The 21,870-nt window shown below is 40.6% G+C and overlaps 1 protein-coding gene across 1 annotated transcript in view; it reads left to right on the forward strand.

Moving 5' to 3' along the window:
* LOC126356189 (TNF receptor-associated factor 6-B) overlaps positions 1 to 21,870 on the forward strand; it is a 66,571-nt gene that overhangs the window by 39,170 nt on the left and 5,531 nt on the right. The window contains exons 5-7 of the mRNA XM_050006971.1: positions 4,134 to 4,241; positions 4,660 to 4,787; positions 21,260 to 21,541. Coding sequence (XP_049862928.1) covers positions 4,134 to 4,241; positions 4,660 to 4,787; positions 21,260 to 21,541 — 518 coding nt within the window. The remainder of the gene's footprint in view (positions 1 to 4,133; positions 4,242 to 4,659; positions 4,788 to 21,259; positions 21,542 to 21,870) is intronic.

Below are 21,870 nucleotides of genomic sequence, written 5' to 3' on the forward strand. Positions count from 1 at the left end.
GCTATGTCACTAACTCAGCATCATATGCCCACTGGGAACGAGTCACATGTCTGTAAGAAACTGTAGAAAGTCCCACATCATCTGCAAACTGTCATGGAAGAGTTTATAGATCAACAACTTCAAGATGGGATGGTAGAAGAGTCGTGGACCACATCCGCTGTCATTGCCCCTAAGAAAACACCAGGTGGCAATAAAGTGTAAAGGTTTCATTGCGACTACCATTATTTGAAGTGTAAAACAATTACAGTTGCGTATCCTAGGCCTGACATGGGATCTTATTAGGCCAATGACATTACTTTACAACCAAGTGGACACCATCAATTAGAGGTAATACCTGAAGATCATCTGAAAACAGCATCCCCAGCTCCGTCTGGACATCATCACATGCCTAATGGGCTAAAAACTGCACCACCACCTTTCTACAGTCTGTTAGTTGGTGTATTGCCATCATTAAAACGAAAGAAATCAATGGTCTATTAAGAAAATATCAATGTGTTCCCCAAGATTAGATTAGATTCAGTTTTCGTTCCAGAGACCCAAAAAATGAGATGATTCTCTTGGGTGTGGAACATGTCAGAAAGTATGACATAAAAACATAAGGATATCCAGGAGCATATACTACTTTTACGTGAAGTCTTTGAGTATTTACTTGCAGTACGGTTAACACTCAATGTGGAGAAGTGCCATTTCCCATTTCGTTTTACCAGAAGTCTATTACTTAGGCCACATTATCAGCCAGAATGGTGTGTGTCCCAATCTGCAACTTGTTGATGCCATGAAAAACTTCCCAACACCCACTACAGAAAAGGAAATGCAGTCGTATCTAGGCCTATCCAATATTTATAGAAAATTAATTCCAAAATTTGCTGAAATTGCAAGACCCCTCACACAATCATTGAAAAAAGAAATTAAGTTGTAATGGTCTCCATACTGCAAAACAGCATTGTAAAACTAAAAGGTTTATTGACCTCTTACCCAGTTCTTGCTTTTCCATATTCCCAAAAGCAATATAAACTTTTATTTTCTGTGATGCTAGCAGTTTTGTGCTAATGGTAATTGATGATTTTTCACATTTTGTGTCATCATTGATAGCAATACTTAACCAGCAAAGCATGGTACAAGCCATAGTTAACCAGTGGATACTAAAGTTTAGAACACAAAGCACCTGCTGAAAATTTTGCTGACCAACTTTCCACTTACTTGTCACCATCACTGGAACCATCATCCAAATTATCACCCGCACATAAAATTACATAGCCAGCCTAACCTTTGAACTCTTACCCACTGTAAACGTGATTATCTTGAATAACTCTTTAGATTCAACTCTGCTCGCCTCCCTAGATCAGACATTAGCTGCCCTATATAGCCACTTATTGATGGAACACCTTTTAAAGCATGTAAAAATCATGAGCTGATAACTACAAGAACATCAGTCTCAGCTGCTTCAATAATTTTAACCATAATAGGTGTTGCTTTTTACCTGTTCAAGTGGAAAGTTGCTCAAATTTCATCCATGCCATCTTTCATCCTAGGGGTTCAAAACAATAAAAACAGCAACAATGCGAAACAGTCTGACAAGGAACCAAATCAGTTGTGAACAAAAACTTAGTGTATGAGGCAATTGTTAATAATGTCAGGAAAGAAATGTAAATATTATAAAGGAGCTAGTGACACTCTGAGTGAAGTAAGTGGCGTGAAGTGTAATTACTTCTAAATGAATCAGTCAGATTTCAGTGGAAACATAGCAGCCAGATTTTTCTTAGGGGGGAGGAATGTAATGGGATGAACTGCAGCAGTGCTTGGAGCTAAGGACAGAGTACCAAGAACTGGGCATCGGTCATTGCCAGTCATTGTGATGCCTGCTCAGCACCCTCAAGCTGTTGCCTTGACACCATTCTGTGCGTTGAGGCCATGTGGTCAGCCACTCCAATTTGACTGGCTCCCACCCAATGGCAGCTGCTTTCGTCATTGCCCCTATCCCAAAACATTTCCACATGGCGCACAAAAGCGGACACTTCATCAAGTCAGCCAGGAGCTGCTGTATTTAAACTCCTCCCACACCAGCCATAATCGTCGAGCAGTTGAGCAACAATGCAACGTGCAGTCCATGCTGGTCATTGCCCTACCGATTACATAGCTGTTTCCATCGTCAGTAAGCATCAAATAGCTGTCCCACCGCTGAGCATCTGGGCACTTTGGCAACTCAGTGCTTCACCACTTCCAGACTGTGACACGGGATCCAGCCATTCCCACCTCTGCTGAGGTACCAAAAGAGGACTTCCTCTCTCTGTATCACTGGGGATGAGGTGTAACATGGCACATTCACCATCAAGCTATCACATCAGGCCATTTGCGTTACAACTGAGAAATATGAGATTTCCTCGATGCAGCAATGGGCACAGCAGTAATGCACGGTCAGCACTTCCACCAGCAAGACTAGGCTAGAGGCCAACATACTAAGAGACCCCCTTGGTGGTATATTCATCTCGCTCACCATTAACACTAACAGCTTCCTAGACCAGTGATCGTAAACAACCAATACTAAAGGTGCTGAACCGCTTCCACCTTTAGCAGAGAGTCATTGTCATTCCAGAAACCTTGTGACACTACTACATAACTGTAAATAAGATGCTCATAAATATATATTCATAGAACATGACATGCAGTACATATGTGATGTGCTCTCTTACTAGCAAGTTCCATGTAGATATACTATATTGTATTATCTTTACAAATTTATGCTTCCGTTGGAAATTTATATGGAAACTGTCATTGTGCAGAAGATTCTCTTAATATCTGCACAGCTCTCTCACTGCCCTCCCCCCCACCCCCCCCCCCCCCTCCTCCCCATTTGTTTCAAAAATTTATAAATTGTATGTATATATGCTCAATAGCACAAAATAAAAGTTTTCAATTTGTGTGCTAGGTCCACCTCCCCCACCCCAAAACCCAGTTTAATCTGCTTGGAAATTTGAAAACAGTACTCAAACTGCACCACAATGACAGATCTCATGCCCGTAACATTGTAAAAACGAGGCAGTGCTCCATGGTACCCTTTCTTCTAGGTATGCAGGGGGACTTCTGTGAAGCTGTGAAAGTAAGAGCATTCCATATGAAAGGCTAGGTTCTAGGTTAGTCCCTAGCCCAGCACACAGTTTTCATCTGCTGAAGAAGATTCCTGCAGAATGTAAATGTCATTCTGTAAATCTAAATCTGACTGAAATGAAAGTTGTTGTAGATACCAAGAGAAGATTTAATACCAGGTTATTAAAGTTGTTTTTAAATTTCATTCAATAACACAAACACCACATTCCATGATATGTTTTTAAACAAGTATTCATACTGTTTCGGCTTTGTTATAATAATGCTCCTGAACAGAGGAACAATTTTTGCCCACAATATTGTCTCAAACTTCCACTTGACGTGAAAGAAATACAGTAATGTTCTTGTGGATCCCTATGTGTGTAAGACTGAAGATAATGTACAACACACTCGTAAAGAGTTTTAACGAGTGGGTCGTGTCATAGTGTGCAAGTGTGCAATAACCTTATAATGCATAGTGGCTGAGGGTGATTGAAATGGCGGCCGGAGTGGCCGTGCAGTTCTAGGCGCTACAGTCTGGAACCGAGTAACCGCTATGGTCGCAGGTTTGAATACTGCCTCGGGCGTGGATGTGTGTGATGACCTTAGGTTAGTTAGGTTTAATTAGTTCTAAGTTCTAGGTGACTGATGACCTCAGAAGTAAAGTCGCATAGTGCTCAGAGCCATTTGAACCATGTTTGGTGATTGAAATGCCAACGTGATTTTACCTCAAAACTGCAGCATTTTCAATGATACTAACTTCATTTCTCTGATGTTCATTTATGAAATGATGGGTGTCCAAATAATTAGTGATACGTCCATCCATTAGCTTACATATATTTTTGGCAAACCTGAAACTTAATTGGTGGCAGCTTGCAATAGATATTGACATCACTGTACACTGTAATGAATAGTTCAACAATACAAGTTATATTAAGTTTCACCTTAAGAGCATCACAGTAAATCAAACCTGTTTGATGTTATTTTCCTACTTTTGTGTGAATGTCTGTTTTGGTAGATACTTAATTTATTTCTATCTATTGTTCTTGCAGAAAAGGGAAGAAGTTCAGTGTACCTTCCATGATGTGGGATGTACAGAAATACTTACAAAGAATTCTTTGGCTGAGCATCTGAAATCACAAGTTCATCAGCATCTAGATGTAAGTTATTTGCCAGATTTAATTTCTGTACTTCAGGCATAAAAGAAAATGGTACTGTGTAAATTTGTATCTGTGTTTCACCTTTGTACTGTGGTAAGAGACTGATGACACTGATAAAAATGCAAATAAAAATCACAGATAGCCTTGAAGAGAGCTATTATGCTAAAAATAGTAGACTTTAATAAGTATTACAGTAACATGAAAAAATTGGTTATTATTACTGATTGATAATGTTTGTATATGTTGAGACAATTATTCATGTGAAAATTACTGTCTTGTGTTTATCATTACTTTGGAAATTAAAACATTTTATGCTCTATTTGAAACTGATTTCCTCTTGCAAAACTCTTTTTGAGATGACTGTCGACAGTGATAAACATATTTACATAAATTTAATTGCATTGTACCATATTTTCAGCTGCTTAGACAAGCACACATGAAAGCACGAAGACAAAACTCTGTTGAAGAGAAGTTTAAAGGAAAAGCACAGGAAGCAGCTCTTCTTTGGGCACCAGATTCAAAAGGAGAATCCACAGAGAAAAATGGGGGTATTTATTTTATCTTGAAATTGTGTGTGTGTGTGTGTGTGTGTGTGTGTGTGTGTGTGTGTGTGTTTCAATTGATAAAATGCATCCTCATTTACTGATAACAAAAGTAATTAGATTACTGTTTTAAGGAAGCGCTCATGTACTGCTAAGTGTGCAGTTAGTTACTCTTAGTGTAAGTTTGGGTATTGTGCAACAAACTGTCCATTCGCATGAATGGACACAGGCAGACAGTGTTTGTTGGTAATGAGGATCACCCTGTGGCTAAACGTGCCTTGGTGCACGGCCAGCACATCTTGGCACAGTGTTACACCTACCGGGTTATCTGGATACTTCCCACCAACACCAACCTATCCGAACTCCAGAGATGGGAACTTGGCCTTCAATATATCCTCTCTTCTCGTTATCCACCAGGCCTCAATCTTTGCTAATTTCAAGTTGCCGCCACTCATACCTCACCTGTCATTCAACATCATCTTTGCCTCTGCACTACCGCCGCGACTAACATCTCTGCCCAAACTCTTTGCCTTTAAATATTTTATATAAAGAAACTTCCACATGGGAAAAATATATTAAAAACAAAGATTCCAAGACTTACCAAGCGGGAAAGTGCCGGTAGAGAGACACAATTAAAAAACACACACACAAACACACACACAAAAATTCGAGCTTTCGCAACCAGTGGCTGCTTCGTGAGGAAAGAGGGAAGGGGAAGGAAAGATGAAAGGATGTGGGTTTTAAGGGAGAGGGTAAGGAGTCATTCCAATCCCGGGAGCGGAAAGACTTACCTTAGGGGGAAAAAAGGATAGGTATATAATCGTGCGCGCGTACACACACACACACACACACACACACACACACACACACATATCCATACATACATACACAGACACAAGCAGACATATTTAAAGGCAAAGAGTTTGGGTAGAGATGTCAGTCGAGGCGGAAGTGCGGAGGCAAAGATGATGTTGAATGACAGGTGAGGTATGAGTGGCGGCAACTTGAAATTAGCGGGGATTGAGGCCTATATATATATATAAAAAATAGAAAGAAACTTCCCCGTGGGAAAAATATATTAAAAACAAAGATTCCAAGACTTACCAAGCGGGAAAGCGCCGGCAGACAGGCACATGAACAAAACACACAAACACACACACAGAATTACTAGCTTTCGCAACCGATGGTTGCTTCTTCAGGAAGGAGAGGGAAAGACGAAAGGATGTGGGTTTTAAGACTTACCTTAGACATATGTCTGCTTGTGTCTGTGTATGTATGGATGGATATGTGTGTGTGTGTGTGTGTGTGTGTGTGTGTGTGTGTGTGTGTGTGCGCGCGCGCGCGCGCTAGCGCGCGATAGTATATAGCTATCCTTTTCTCCCCCTAAGGTAAGTCTTTCCGCTCCCGGGATTGGAATGACTACTTACCCTCTCCCTTAAAACCCACATCCTTTCATCTTTCCTTTCCCTTTCCTCTTTCCTGACGAAGCAGCTGCCGGTTGCGAAAGCTCGAAATTTTGTGTTTGTGTGTTATTTTATTGTGCCTGTCTACCGGCGCTTTCCCGCTTGGTAAGTCTTGGAATCTTTGTTTTTAATATATTTTTCCCATGCGGAAGTTTCTTTCTATTTTATATACACTTACATGGGCTACTTTGTCTGTGCCACCCTGTCTCAGATTTTGAAAATGAAAATGTAAATTTTTCTATTTTCATTCACTAATGTCTTATGGTGTCGTGTTCTAGGATAACACATCATTGAGGATAACTGTTCGTAGCAAAGAAGCGTGTAATAGAAGTAATGTTTTATATGCACTCTAGAATCTCTTGCGGACAGCTCTTTACTGAAAACAGCCTCACAGCACATTTACTCCCCTATCAAATTTGTTGTCGGCAATCGATCATAGTTTAAAAACAACAATAATATTCATAAAGGTTGCTTAGTGTGGTACATAAAGGAAGAGGTACTCAGCCACAAAAATCTTTGACCACCTACTGAGTGATGTAAAGAATTTAATGGATACTAAAATTAACTTCTAACATAAATAGAAATATTATCTGGTTCGCAACTGCTCCTACTCCATAGATGGATTTTTGAAAGCATTGTAGTGTGATTTTGTGTATGTACATGCATGTGTATGTTTGTTTGTTGAACATATTTAAGTATAACCCAGTATATACAGGAACAACACTGTAAGAAAAAGACAGATTGCTACTTACTGTATAAATGACAAGTTAAAAGACAGTTGCACATTAGCTTTCAGCCACAGCCTTCATTGGAACGCTGATTTGTGGCCGAAATAAAATGTGTAAGTGTGTTTTAATTGTGCCTGTCTGCAACTTAATGAGTCATCATTACAGTATTAGCAATCTATATTTTCCCAACGTCTCTGTTATCCCAACATGGAGCTTCCATTGTTCAGTATATGCAGGATGTTTCAAAACGATGAATATACGGGTTTTAAAGCTTTGCAGTTTTTTTACATTCAACTTAATATCATTAATAATACATCAAATGAAAGAGCAATATCATAAATAATACATCAAATGAAAGAGCTACGGAAACATTGTTTGTATACTTGTGCAAGGGAAGAGTATAAAATGACCAAGAATGATTGAAGAACGCATTAAACAAGTGAGTGTCTTTCATGCATACCTCCAAGAAATTGGTTTGACAGGCTATTCATGAATTAGCAATTCCAACAATGTCTGAGTGGAGACTTTTAAGTACAGGGTGGCGCACGAAATGTGTTACCAATTGTTTCTTTCACAATTTACGAGGCACATTAGATATCCCGCTGGGATCTCTACAGCAGTACCAGCAGAGCTTGGAAAAACAAATGAGTTACGAAATGACGTGTAATTCATGATACTTCCGCTAGTAAGCAGCAGTGGCTGACAATGGAAGACTGACGACACAGCAACAATCGGCAACTGTGTTACTTTTTCATGAAATGAAAAGCCTTGTTGTGACTCCGAGGTGTTTTCAACAACAGTTTAACACACGATGGGTCCCTTGCGAGAAGACCATCCACAGGTTGTACAATAAATTTGTACAGGAAGGAACAGTATTGGAAGTGAAGTGACCTCGGCCTAAGTGTGCTCCCTGCCACCGTTGGATAAGCAGCTGCAGCAGCAAGTCGTATACTCTTAGCTCACTTATTTGTTACATAGTTTAATTCTTAATTTCTTTGCGTGTTTTTGGTATTTGCATTGTTTGTTTAATAAATTTTGGGCGTATTATAGTATTTGAGACTTGTAGCATCGCGTTTTAGTACCTGAATAGTGTAAAATCGCGTAGTCTCCTTCTGCCGCTGAGCAGTGTGTCAGCAGTGCGCAAGTAGCAGCATTACTGCATTTACTAGGCAATCTTGTATTTTAATAACAGATTAAATTTTGTGTCGAATTGTTTGTGCTCTCTGTAGATTAGTTCAGACGTTCTTTGCACAACAGCTTTTAGCATAGATAGGGACTGCAACTGCTGTGTTCGGATGCAGGCCGAGTTGGCATCCCTTCGCTCCCAGCTTCAGGCAGTGTTGGCTTCGGTCACACAGCTTGAGGCTGTTGCCAATGGGCACCACTGTGGGGGTCCAGATGGGACGGGGGGGGGGGGGGGGGGGGGGGGACAGCCAGCTTGTCTGACGCATCCCCCAATCGGACTACGACTGTGGCTGCCCGAGATACTGCCCACATTGAGGCTGATCCCTCGCTTGTGGTAGAGTGAGAGGTCGTCTCAAGGTGTGGCAGGGGGCGAAAGACATTCCGGAGGTCTGAGCGAAAGGCCTCTCCAGTTTGTCTGACGAACCGGTTTCAGGCCCTGTCTCAGGCTGATACTGATCTTTGGCCGGTCATGGCTGCTTGTCCTATTCCAGAGGTTGCCGCTCAGTCTGCAAGATCCGGGCGGTCGCATAGGGTGGCCTTACTGGAAGTTGGGAGCTCCAACACCAGACTTGTAATGGGCCCCCTTAGGGATATGGCAGCAAGAGAGGGGAAGAAAACCAATGTGCACTCCGTGTGCATACGGGGGGAGAGTCATTCCAGATGTGGAAAGGGTCCTTCCAGATGCCATGAAGGATACAGGGTGCACCCATCTGCAGGTGGTTGCTCATGTCGGCACCAATGATGTGTGTCACTATGGATCGCAGGAAATCCTCTCTGGCTTCCGGCGGCTATCTGATTTGGTGAAGACTGCCAGTCTCGCTAGCGTGATGAAAGCAGAGCTCACCATTTGCAGCATCGTCAACAGGACTGACTGCGGACCTTTGGTACAGAGCCGAGTGGAGGGTCTGAATCAGAGGCTGAGACGGTTCTGCGACCGTGTGGGCTGCAGATTCCTGGACTAGCGCCATAGGGTGGTGGGGTTTCGGGTTCTGCTGGATAGGTCAGGAGTCCACTACACGCAGCAAGCGGCTACACGGGTAGCAGGGGTTGTGTGGAGTGGACTGGGCGGTTTTTTTAGGTTAGATGGCCTCGGGCAAGTACAGAAAGGGCAGCAGCCTCAAAGAGTGCGGGGCAAAGTCAGGACATGCGGGGGCCAAACAGCAATCGGTATTGTAACTGTAAACTGTCGAAGCTGCCTTGGTGAAGTACCGGAACTTCAAGCACTGATAGAAAGCACCGAAGCTGAAATCATTATAGGTACAGAAAGCTCGCTGAAGCCAGAGATAAATTCTGCAGAAATTTTTACAAGGGCACAGATGGTGTTTAGAAAGGATAGATTGCATGCAACCGGTGGTGGCGTGTTTGTCACTGTTAGTAGTAGTTTATCCTGTAGTGAAGTAGAAGTGGATAGTTCATGTGAATTATTATGGGTGGAGGTTACACTCAACAACCGAGCTAGGTTAATAGTTGGCTCCTTTTACCGACCTCCCGACTCAGCAGCATTAGTGGCAGAACAACTGAGAGAAAATTTGGAATACATTTCACATAAATTTTCTCAGCATGTTATAGTCTTAGGTGGAGATTTCAATTTATCAGATATAGACTGGGACACTCAGATGTTTAGGACGGGTGGTAGGGACAGAGCATCGAGTGACATTATACTGAGTGCACTATCTGAAAATTACCTTGAGCAATTTGAACAGAGAGCCGACTTGTGGAGATAACATCTTGGACCTACTGATAACAAACAGACTCGAACATATCGACTCTGTAAGTGCAGAACAGGGAATCGGTGATCATATGGCCGTTGCAGCATCCCTGAATATGGAAGTTAATAGGAATATAAAAAAAGGGAGGAAGGTTTATCTGTTTAGCAAGAGTAATAAAAGGCAGATTTCAGACTACCTAACAGATCAAAACGAAAATTTCTGTTCCAACACTGACAATGTTGAGTGTTTATGGAAAAAGTTCAAGGCAATCGTAAAATGCGTTTTAGACAGGTACGTGCCGAGTAAAACTGTGAGGGACGGCAAAAACCCACCGTGATTCAACGACAAAGTTAGGAAACTACTGCGAAAGCAAATAGAGCTACACTCCAAGTGTATACGCAGCCAAAACCTCTCAGACAAACAGAAGCTAAACAACGTCAAAGTTAGCGTAAGGAGGGCTATGCATGAAGCGTTCAGTGAATTTGAAAGTAAAATTCTATGTACCGACTTACAAAAAATCCTAGGAAGTTCTGGTCTTACGTCAAATCAGTAAGTGGCTCAAAACAGCATATCCAGACACTCCAGAAACAGAGGATGACACACGTGAAGCTGAAATACTAAACACCTTTTTCCAAAGCTGTTTCACAGAGGAAGACCGCTCTGCAGTTCCTTCTCTAAATCGTCGCACGACCGAGAAAATGGCTGACATCGAAATAAGTGTCCAAGGAATAGAAAAGCAACTGAAATCACACAACAGAGGAAAGTCCACTGGACCCAACAGGATACCAATTCGATTCTACACAGAGTACGCGAAAGAACTTGCCCCTTCCAACAGTCGTGTACCGCAAGTCTCTAGAGGAACGGAAGGTTTGGAAAAGAGCACAGGTAGACCCAGTCTTCAAGAAGGGTCGTCAAGCGTCAAGCAGATGCGCAAAACTATAGACCTGTATCTCTGACGTCGATCTGTTGTAGAATTTTAGAACATGTTTTTTGCTCGCGTATCATGTCGTTTTTGGAAACTCAGAATCTACTCTGTAGGAATCAACATGTATTCCGGAAACAGTGATCGTGTGAGACCCAACTCGCTTTATTTTTTCATGAGACCCAGAAAATATTAGATACAGGCTCCCAGGTAGATGCTATTTTCCTTGACTTCCGGAAGGCGTTCGATACAGTTCCGCACTGTCGCCTGATAAACAAAGTAAGAACCTACGGAATATCAGACCAGCTGTGTGGCTGAATTGAAGAGCTTTTAGCAAACAGAACACAGCATGTTGTTATCAATGGAGAGACATCTACAGACGTTAAAGTAACCTCTGGCGTGTCGCAGGGGAGTGTTATGGGACCATTGCTTTTCACAATATATATATAAATGACCTAGTAGATAGTGTCAGAAGTTCCATGCGGATTTTGGCAGATGATTCTGTAGTATACAGAGAAGTTGCAGCATTAGAAAATTGTAGCGAAATGCAGGAAGATCTGCAGCGGATAGACACTTGGTGTAGGGAGTGGCAACTGACTCTTAACATAAACAAGTGTAATGTATTGCGAATACGTAGAAAGAAGGACCCTTTATTGTATGATTATATGAGAGTGGAACAAACACTGGTAGCAGTTACTTCTGTAAAATATCTGGGAGTATGTGTGCAGAACGATTTCAAGTGGAATGATCATATAAAATTAATTGTTGGTAAAGCGGGGTACCAGATTTATATTCATTGGGACAGTTCTTAGAAAATGTAGTCCATCAACAAAGGAGGTGGCTTACAAAACACTCGTTCGACCTATACTTGAGTATTGCTCATCAGTGTGGGATCCATACCAGATCGGTTTGACCGAGGAGATAGAGAAGATCCAAAGAAGAGCGGCGCGTTTCGTCACAGGGTTATTTGGTAACCGTGACAGAGATGTTTACCAAACTCAAGTGGCAGACTCTGCAAGAGAGGCGCTCTGCATTGCGGTGTAGCTTGCTGTCCAGGTTTCGAGAGGGTGCGTTTCTGGATGAGGTATCGAATAGATTGCTTCCCCCTACTTACACCTCCCGAGGAGATCATGAATTTAAAATTAAAGAGATTAGGGCACACACTGAGGCTTTCAGACAGTCATTCTTCCTGCGAACCATACGCGACAGGGACAGAGAAGGGAGGCAATGACAGTGGCACGTACAGTGCCCTCCGCCACACACCGTTGGGTGGCTTGCGGAGTATAAATGTAGATGTAGAAGCCTGTTTGTTTGCCGGAGAATATTGAAGCGGTACAAGTTCCTGTACAGAGAAGTCCCGGGAAATCGTGTAGAAAGGCAGCAGTGCAACTGGGAATATCCAGACCCTCTGTTCAAGGTGTTCTTAAAAGTGACCTCCATATGTACCCATACAAGATCGACCTGTGCACAGAAGCTCACTAAAGAACATAAACAGCAGATACTGCTGTTTGCTCAGTGGGCAGAGGATAGGGAAGAAACTCTCAGCAACATTTGGTTTTCAGACGAGGCACATTTTCATTTAGACAGTGTGGTTAACAAACAAAATGTACACTTTTGGGGCACTGAAAACCCACAAGTGCTTCATGAACGACAACATTATGCTTCGAGGATTACAGCGTGGGCAGCAATTTCCAGTCACGGACGTATTGGACCCTTTTTCTTTGAAGAAAATGTGAACAGCGAGTGTTATTTGAGCATGCTTTGCAATAGCTTCATTCCACAGCTTCTTGCTACTGCCTTGCCCTTCAACAAGCAGTGGTTCATGCAAGATGGAGCAAGGCCACATACTGCAAACACTGTGTTGGAGTTTTTACATGAACATTTCGACATGCAGATCATTTCACTCAGGTTTCCAGGTCGCTTCAATCAATGATGGACAAAATTGGCCCCCCAGTAGTCCAGACCTCAATCCATGTGACATTTTTCTTTGGGGGTACCTAAAGGAAAAAATTTTCCCGAAATGTCCACATGATTTAATGGAGCTGAGAATACTTATTCTTCAAGCTTACAGTGAAATAATGGAAGATATGTGCCCTAGGATAATCAATAACTTCAGTGTTCGTTTGAAGGAAGTTAGGAAACAAAATGGTGGACATATTGAGCATGTGCTGAGTTATAACAAATCTCCATGGACGGCTCTTCATTGTAATACATGTTCCTTTAAAGATGGTATTGACAGTAAAGTTTATATTCAAAAACAAAATTGTAACACATTTCGTTTGCCACCCTGTAGATGCTTAAACTGCATCTACATCCTTATTAACTGCAGTTGTTCCAAGCTCTAAAGCCCACAGACTACAGTTTCTGTGCCAACCTTGCAAACAAAACATTTCTGCATAACAATGAAGATTTTCTGAATCATGTTGTCTTCAGTGATGAATCGACATTTCACCTAAGTGGAAATCTGAAAACATGTAATGTGCACTTCTGGGTATCAGCAAATCCTCACGAGATGGTACAGTTGCAATAAGGCTTCCGTAAATTGCTTTTTTACACTTCCCAATGGAAAGCATACTGCATTTCTTTTTCAGTGAAGCAACTGTAGCTGGTGTTTCTTATGTCACTGCATTAGAACTGTGACTCTTTCCTCAATTGGAAGAAGCTGAACCACAGAACTTGGAGCAATATGGTGCGCTGCCTCACTGGCGTAACTCAGTGCACAGTTTGTTGAAAAACATTGTATCCAACCGCTGGATTGGCCACAAGGGATCAAGTGACAGAGCTTATTTTGCGTGACTTTTACATTCACACTTAATATGATGCCATGCGGTTTTTACCTTTGGAGCTTCATAAAGAATCATCTGTATGTGCCTCTGCTACCAGCTAATCTACCCAACCTTAGAAACAGCATTGTTGCAATAATTACTCTGATTGAGTTTTTGGGAAGAACTCACCATTCACTATTGAGTTTTGGGATGAACTCGCCAATCACTAGATGTGTGATGAATGGTGTTCACATTGACACTTAAAAGAATAACTGTTTGAGTTGCCCTTTCATTTGATGTATTACTTGTAATTTTAAGTTGAATGTAATAAATGCTACCAAGCCAACACACTGTATGTACTTAAGAAATAATGTAAGTGAACAACATGTTGCCATTTTTTCTACTGAATATGTACACTATAACTGTAAAACAGACTTGAACCACTTCATATCAAGAGGTCACAATTATGACCCACGGAACATGTAAATAACTAACTCTACCTTATGCTCTAACCAGGAAGGTAAAACTGTGCTCCTGTCTTAAGCTATATTTTGCATATGGCACAGAGTATGGGTTTTTGGTAAGACATTTTGATAATATCACTTTATTGGATGTAATGGAGCTTGTACTTCACTAACTGAGTTTGAGTGGTCTGTTTGCCATTACCAAGATGGATGTTGCAGACTGTCTACAGTTACTGATTTACAGTGATGAAATGACTACAGTGATTCATATGTGGAAAAGGTTATAATTTGCTGCTTCGCGATTCCTTTCAAGCAGGCTGCTGCTTGCATATGAAGATTTGAGTGAGTTTCCTGCTGATGATATTGTGGTGGTTATGGATTCTTTGTTATTTGTGACACTGTACTGATAAGAGGAGGTGTCATGTTCGGTATTGCTGTGTATTGTTTAACTGCCTACACATTTCTGGTTGTCTATCTTGTATCCCCTTTCATGCTATGTTTTGTTGTAAGCCTCTCTCTGGAGGTTTTATAACAGTTGTTTTATATATATATATATACCCCCTCCTGCAGTGTCTTGTTGCAAAAGCACTGGTTGTATAACGCAAATATTGACCAGTCTCTTGGTTTCTGTATTTAAATCCAGCATGTTGCTGTTTAGTATATGGAGAAGTTTGAGAGCTGTTACAAGTGTAACAGATGTTTTGGGCATGAAACATGTAACAGCAGAGGTTTTTTTTTCTGAAATTGTTGAATATTGACCAAAAACAATGTCATGTACACATCACTCAGGAATTGCTGAATGAAGTTGACAATGATCCAGAACTTCGAAATAAGGTTATAACACATGACAAAACATGGGTATATTATGACTTCGGAACTGCCTGAAGAGCCCAAATCAAAAAAGTTTGACACATTCGATCACAGGTGAAGGTCCTTCTCACTATCTTCTTCAGTTACAGTGGGATAGTGCATTACGAGTTCTTGCCTTATGGTCATACAGTCAGTAAGGAATACTACCTGGAAGTTCTGCGCCATTTACTTGAAGCAATCCAAAGAAAATTACCAAAAATGTGGTAAAATCACTTGTGGAAATTGCATCTTGATATGCTGCTGCTCACATCAATGTTTGTTCATGATTTTTTAGCAAAAAAACAAACCAGTCATGTTGCCTCAGCCACTGTATTCACCAGGCATGGCCCTCTGCACCTTCTTTGCACTCCTGAGGCTGAAAAGAACCATGAAAGGATGTTGTTTTGCCACTATTGGTGAGATAAAATCAGAATCCCTGAAGAAGCTGAACACCATAACCAAAAGTGAGTTCCAGAAGTGCTTCCAAGATTGGAAAAGGTACTGACAGGAGTGTGTTTTATCTGAGGGTGATTACATTGAAGGGGGAAACAGTTTATGTTGATGCATAAATAAAGATACTTTAAGATAAACAAAACTTCCCGTTACTTTTTAATCACACCTCATATGTGGGCATGATAAGGCAGCAAGATCATTTGCATAGGTTTGGCTTCTGGAAGCTTCACATGCTGTCTGGTAAGCTTCACATGCTTTCTGGTAAGCTTTACATGCTTTGTAGTAGGCTTCAGATGCTTTCCAATAATTCAAGTTGGACTATGCCTTAGTGCTGTCAGTGGCTTTTTGTCTAGCACATTCCCCGCATGACCTGTTGGTAGCTTCATTATGACCTGAATACTGAAGTCACTACACACTGAGTTGACTAAAGTCATGGGATAGTGATATGCACATATACAAATAGCAGTAGTATCGCGTACACGAGGTATAAAAAGGCAGTGTGTTGGTGGAACTGTCGTTTGTACTCAAGTGATTCATGTGAGAAGATTTCCGAAGTGATTATGTTCGCACAATGGGAATTAAAATACTTTGAATGCAGAATGGTAGTTGGAGCTAGACACATGGGACATTCGATTTCAGGAATCAGTAGGGAATTCAGTACTCTGAGAGCCACAGTGTCAAGAGAGTGCCAAGAATGCCAAATGTTTGGCATTACCTCTTTGCCATGGATAACTCAGTGGCTGACGGCCTTTGCATAACAACCGAGATGAGCATTGTTTTTGCATAGAGTTGTCAGTGCTAACAGGCAAGAAACAGTACATGAAGTAACAGCAGAAATCAGAGTGGGGCATGCAACAAATGTACCCGTTAGGACAGTGCAGCAAAATTTCATGTTAATGGGCTATGGCAACAGATGACTGGTTCGAGTGCCATTGCTAACAGCACGTCATTGCGTGCAATGCCTCTCCTGGGCTCATGACCATGTTGATTGGACCCTAGACGATGAAATTGGTGGCCTGTTTAAATGAGTCCTATTTCAATTGGTAAAAGCTGATAGTAGGGTTTGAGTGTAGCACAGATTCCATAAAGCCTTGGACCCAAGTTGTCAACAAGATACTGTGCAAGCTGGGGGTGGCTCAATAATGGTGTGGGCAGCATTTACATAGAATGGACTGGGTCGTCTATTCCAACTGAACCAATCATTGTCTGGAAATTGTTGTGTTCAGCTACTTGGAGACTGATTTCATGTTCCCAAATGGTGATGGAATTTTTATGGATGACAATGTACTATGTCAGAACATTCTGGACATTTTGAGCGAATGGTTGGACCACCCAAATCACCCAACATGAATCCCGTCAAACATTTATGGAACGTAATTGAGAGGTCAGTTCATGCACAAAATCCTGCACTAGCAACACTTTCCCAATTATGGGCTGCTGTAGAGGCAGCATGGCTCACTACTTCCAACGACTTGTCAAGTACATACTACATCAAGTTGCTGCAACGTGTCAGGCAAAATGAGGTCTGACACAATATTGGGAAGTATCCCATTACTTTTGTCACTGACGTGTACAGTGTCGTGTGGGGCACTGCACTCTGCTGTACAAACTGGCACACTGACTACATCCCACACTGCTGTCATTTTTGTCATATCTTAAACATGTACAGCATTGTGAACTAAATGGATGTCCCTTTCTCAGGCTTTTTGTGGGCTTCGAATATTAATAATGTTTGCGTCCTGTCTTAACTACTCGACAGATGACTTTGGGTAGAGTCTTCCAACATTTTTGTTTTTACTGTCTACAAACATAAGAGTAATAAAAGTTAGTATTTCCTACTTAATAATGTGCTGCTGTTTGATATGGAAGTTTGTGTTGTTGTCAACACATTCTTCACATTCATGCTGTAATTTGCCTGACCTACATGAATCTCCAGTTTCTTCTTGTTGTGCTCAGAGGCTGTTTATAAAACAGGGAATCTTAACTCTTTCTTAACCATATTCCCTAAAACAAGTTAGGGCAAAATTGAGCAAAAGAAAGGATAAACAATAGATAACCCTTGGGATTAAAATACCATGTGCTTGGAAGAGGGAGCTGAATGTAATTCAGAGAACAAGCAGTAGTCAAGATTTGGAACTCCATTACCATCAGCTAGGATGTAGTGTTGAATATTCCACTCTGTCATTAAAAAAAAAAAGAAAAGTTCATGTATTACACTAAAAAAAAGGAATATTCCAGGAGTAAGACTAAACCTATTTGGAACATTACTAAAACAAGAAACAAACAACACTAGTAATCCAAATGAAATTAAGCCATCAGAAAATAGCTCTGGCAGAAATGGTTGCACATTCAAATCTTGGCCATTAGATTCAATCATTACTTCCTCACAGTCACTGCAAACACTACACACAGCAATAAACACTCAAATATAGACACATTAGATTTACTTGACCAGACACTTGGTGCACCGCCAACAGACACAAGCTTAAAAAAAAGTACGGAATTCATCAGGTGAGTAAAAGTTAGTAATTTTGCTAGCTGTAATGATGTTTCTGGTAGAACATTAAAATCTTGTGCTGTCTTGACTGGATAAGATTACCTCTAAGCTACCTTTGTAATCAATCAACCCTGACAGACTTAAATATTCTGTAACAAGCCCATCTCCAATCCACCTCTAATTGCAGACCTGCACATTTCTTCCGGTTTTCAAAGGAATTCAAGGAAGTGGCCTATGATAGAATACTGACTCATTTGCCTAATCAGTACTTGTCAACCACCTCTCAGTTTGGATTTCACAAAGAATTTTCCACACAGAAAGCAATAAAAGATCTCACAAATGAACTGCTGACAGAGTTAATCAAGAAAATGTTGGTATATTGTGTGACCTTGCCAAAGCCTTTGAATATGTGGCTCAAAAATAGCATACTAAATTGTTATGGCACTAATGGCATCCCTCTTATATGGATGGTACATTTCCTCCGTAACTGATAGCAGAGTCACATTGACAGTCTTTGGCATGAAAATAACTTCAGAGTGGGGGAACATAACATGTAGTGTGTCACAGGGATTGGTACTGGGCTCATTCTTGTTTCTAGCCCACACACACTGTCCAGTCAGATTAAATGACTGCAAGTGCGGATCACTCCGTGACATATAGGAAGAGAGTCAGTGAGGCTCTAGAAGGTACTGATAAGGCTGTAGAGCCGTGCTGATCCCATTGCTGTGGCCAGCTGTGATAGGCTCTGCAGTTGAGGACCCATGGTACGAACATTCTGATGGAGGTTCCACAGCCCATAACGCTCCTTCCTTCAACCTGGACCCTGACAATTGTTACAGGGTATTTGCTTTCAATTCTAAACTGTGATTCAACTCAAAAGACCATCTGTCACCACTCAACAGAAGTCCAGTTACAGTACTGGTAGTAAATTCCAGCCTTCATTGGCAATGTACATCAGTCAGCATGGATGGACTTAAAGTAGAGCTATATATAAAGGCATGCCCACATTGCACAATCTGGAAATAAACTGCTGAGAAAAAATTGAGAAAGTATTGAAAGCAAGAGAAATTGCTTAAGAAAATACACACAGATATTTGTGATTAGGTTGCTGAGAAAAAATTGAGAAAGTATTGAAATCAAGAGAAATTGCTTAAGAAAATACACACAGATGTTTGTGATTAGATTGCCAAGGGAACACTGTTCTCTCTTCAGACTTGGAAATGAAACATAGTTGATCCAATTTTAAATAGTGAGAAAAACACACACACACACACACACACACACACACACCTACCTACCTACCTACCTACCTACCTACCTGTCATGTACCTATAGTTTCTGTCTGAAACCCCCCCCCCCCCTTTTTTTTTTACCAGTGCCTTTAGCAGAAAATATGAAACTGCAGATTCTGTTGCAAGACAGAGACATCTAGTGGTACACTGAGGTAATTCTAAAAATGTAGTGCATTATAGCAGTCACTTATAATGTTCAAAGCAACAGTTAGTGTGGGAATTGTGCTACATGATTGTAGGAAATTGTGGCATGTGGTTTGTTTTTTTATACCACCGCTTTTATGAATGGTTTCAAAATGGAATCACTGGGGCAGTATATTTAAGTTTTAGGCCCATTTTTGCTTATTATTTGGGACTATAATTTGTTTTAGGCTTTATGAGTTAATGGAAGTTTTGAGATGTGGGATTGTGTTGAGGAGAAATGAGAATTTGCTTCCAAATATATTATCCGAAATGATGGGTGATTGAAAACTGTATGTCCTTGTGGCTGCAAAGTGGAACCACACACATAAAACAATTTTTGATTACTTTTTGCCAGTTTCTTCTTGTACTCATTGCTTGCTATGGTTAATTATGTGAAAAATTTTAAATTTTTTTTTCCCCATATTGGTGGAACTCGTAGAGTAAGTAGTATACCAAGAAAGAAATAATAACATGGTAGATATTTTCAAGCTCTTGGGTGTGAGTACCAGAGAAAACTTAAAACTGGAAAGACTGTATATAACAGCCCTACTAGGGCATTTAGGTCCAACTGCTTTTGCCATCAGAATACTGCCAATTATGGGGCAGAAAAATCTATAACTTAACACATTTGTGGGTAACTTGTCACTTAGGTGAAAAGCTCTTATAATACAAGAAAAAGTAATAGAAATAGTTGCCAGATTCATACATTTACATCTTATAAACATCAATTTAAGTGGGAATATTAACCACAGCTTTTCACTCCAATAAACTATTCGGGTCTGAAAACAACAGATACAGTATATTCACACACACAAAAAATTATAGTAATAGAAGAACTGGTACTCTACAGTTTCCTGTTGTTAATCTAAATTTGGCATAGGACTCAGTGAAATACCCAGCTATAGAACTGTCAGTGTACCCTCAGAAATAAAATTTATTTCAGACAGCACAAACATTGTCAAATGTAGTTAAAATATTTCCCATTAGCAGCTCTTTCTATACCTTAAAAGAATATTTCAACATTGCTAAGTAGTCAGTAAAAATCTGGAAACCACCACCATGTAGTGATGTGAATGTGTGTTTTTGGCAAGTGTGTATAAATTTTGCTCAGTGAACACATTCCACGTCATACTATGGTTATGATGGTTATGAATGTGTGATTGACTAAACTGATTTAAATTTCAGAATTTGGGTTGTGCCATGACTTATGAGGGCTGTTTAGAAAGTAAGGTCTAATCGGCCACAAAATGGAAACCACAGTGAAAATAAAATATTTTTCATTCACAACAGTTAGTCCCACCTTCCAACTACCTCTCTGAATAGTCACTGCTCTGACTTAGACATTTGTTGTAGCTCTTTACAAACTTTCCACTATCCTCATCACAGGTAGCAGCAGCCTGTGCTTTCCGCCAATTCTCTGCGTTGTTTGCCCAACACATCTGTGCAAAGTTCCATCGTATTTTCACATTGGTTTCCATTTCACTCCAAATCGGACCTTACCCTCTGAATACACCTTGTACATTTCATTTAAACTGACCCGTGGTAACTAGATGTGTGAACCAGTTTTAGGCCAGAAAAATAAGATATCTTCTCAAATTCTGTAGGACCATGTCTGTAAAAGCATTACGGTTTTCAAGTCTTCAGAAACCTTGTGGTATGTTCTGCAACAGTTAAAAGTGCGTAAGTTTCCTTACAATTATTTTCAGAAAAATGCATCTCACAGTTAAAAAATGGTGGTAGTCCTGTAAATCTCCCTCAATAGAGCAACTTTCAAACCTACTGGTAACAAATATTATGTGATATCTGTACAGAGTATTAAAGGTTAATTATGTATCTGATCATGACTTTCACACAATCATATCAATCGTGTATGTTACTACAGTTCACATTTAATATTGACTTTAAAATGTACAGGAGATCATGTGCAAATCTATGTAAGTCGACTGCAGTGCACTTATGATTTTTAGGAAACCTGGCAAGCACTGGCACGTGACTTATTTGGTAGGATTGTGGTCCTGGAACAGAAGTACAATGAACATGAAATACAGCTGTCTAACATCAAGCAGCAGCTGCAGCAACATGTCAGCAATTCAAGTGCTGTCCTCGAAGAAATCTGTCGTAAACACTGTGGTGGTGTCATGTTGTGGGCTATTCCTGAGTTTCGTAAAGAGCTGAACACAATGGAAAGAGAACCTGCTCATTATTTCCTTTACAGCCCGAGCTTTTACACTTCACCCAATGGATACAGGTAACAAATTACTATATTCACCCACTGCATTTTTTCCTTTTGAAATCCCTTTGTATTATTTTGCACACTTAAGACATAATAAATTTTTGTCTCCATAATCCTGACAACAGGTGGGCCCCTCTCATCCTGATGTCCAAGTGCCATGCCTTTCCTTTTTATCCCTTAAACCTATCCCTCTCTTCTCAAAGATGAAGGAACTGATAGTTTCAAAAGGTAGAATAGTACATGAACTTTCGTATATTAGGTGTGTGAGAAAAATAGACTGATTTGGTCTCTACCAAAGTTTTTATTTTATTTTCAAGTAACATTGTGGTCCACTTTAAAGTAGT

This window comes from Schistocerca gregaria, chromosome 3 (assembly GCF_023897955.1).
Source record: "Schistocerca gregaria isolate iqSchGreg1 chromosome 3, iqSchGreg1.2, whole genome shotgun sequence".
In the NCBI taxonomy this organism is placed as follows: Eukaryota; Metazoa; Arthropoda; class Insecta; order Orthoptera; family Acrididae; genus Schistocerca; species Schistocerca gregaria.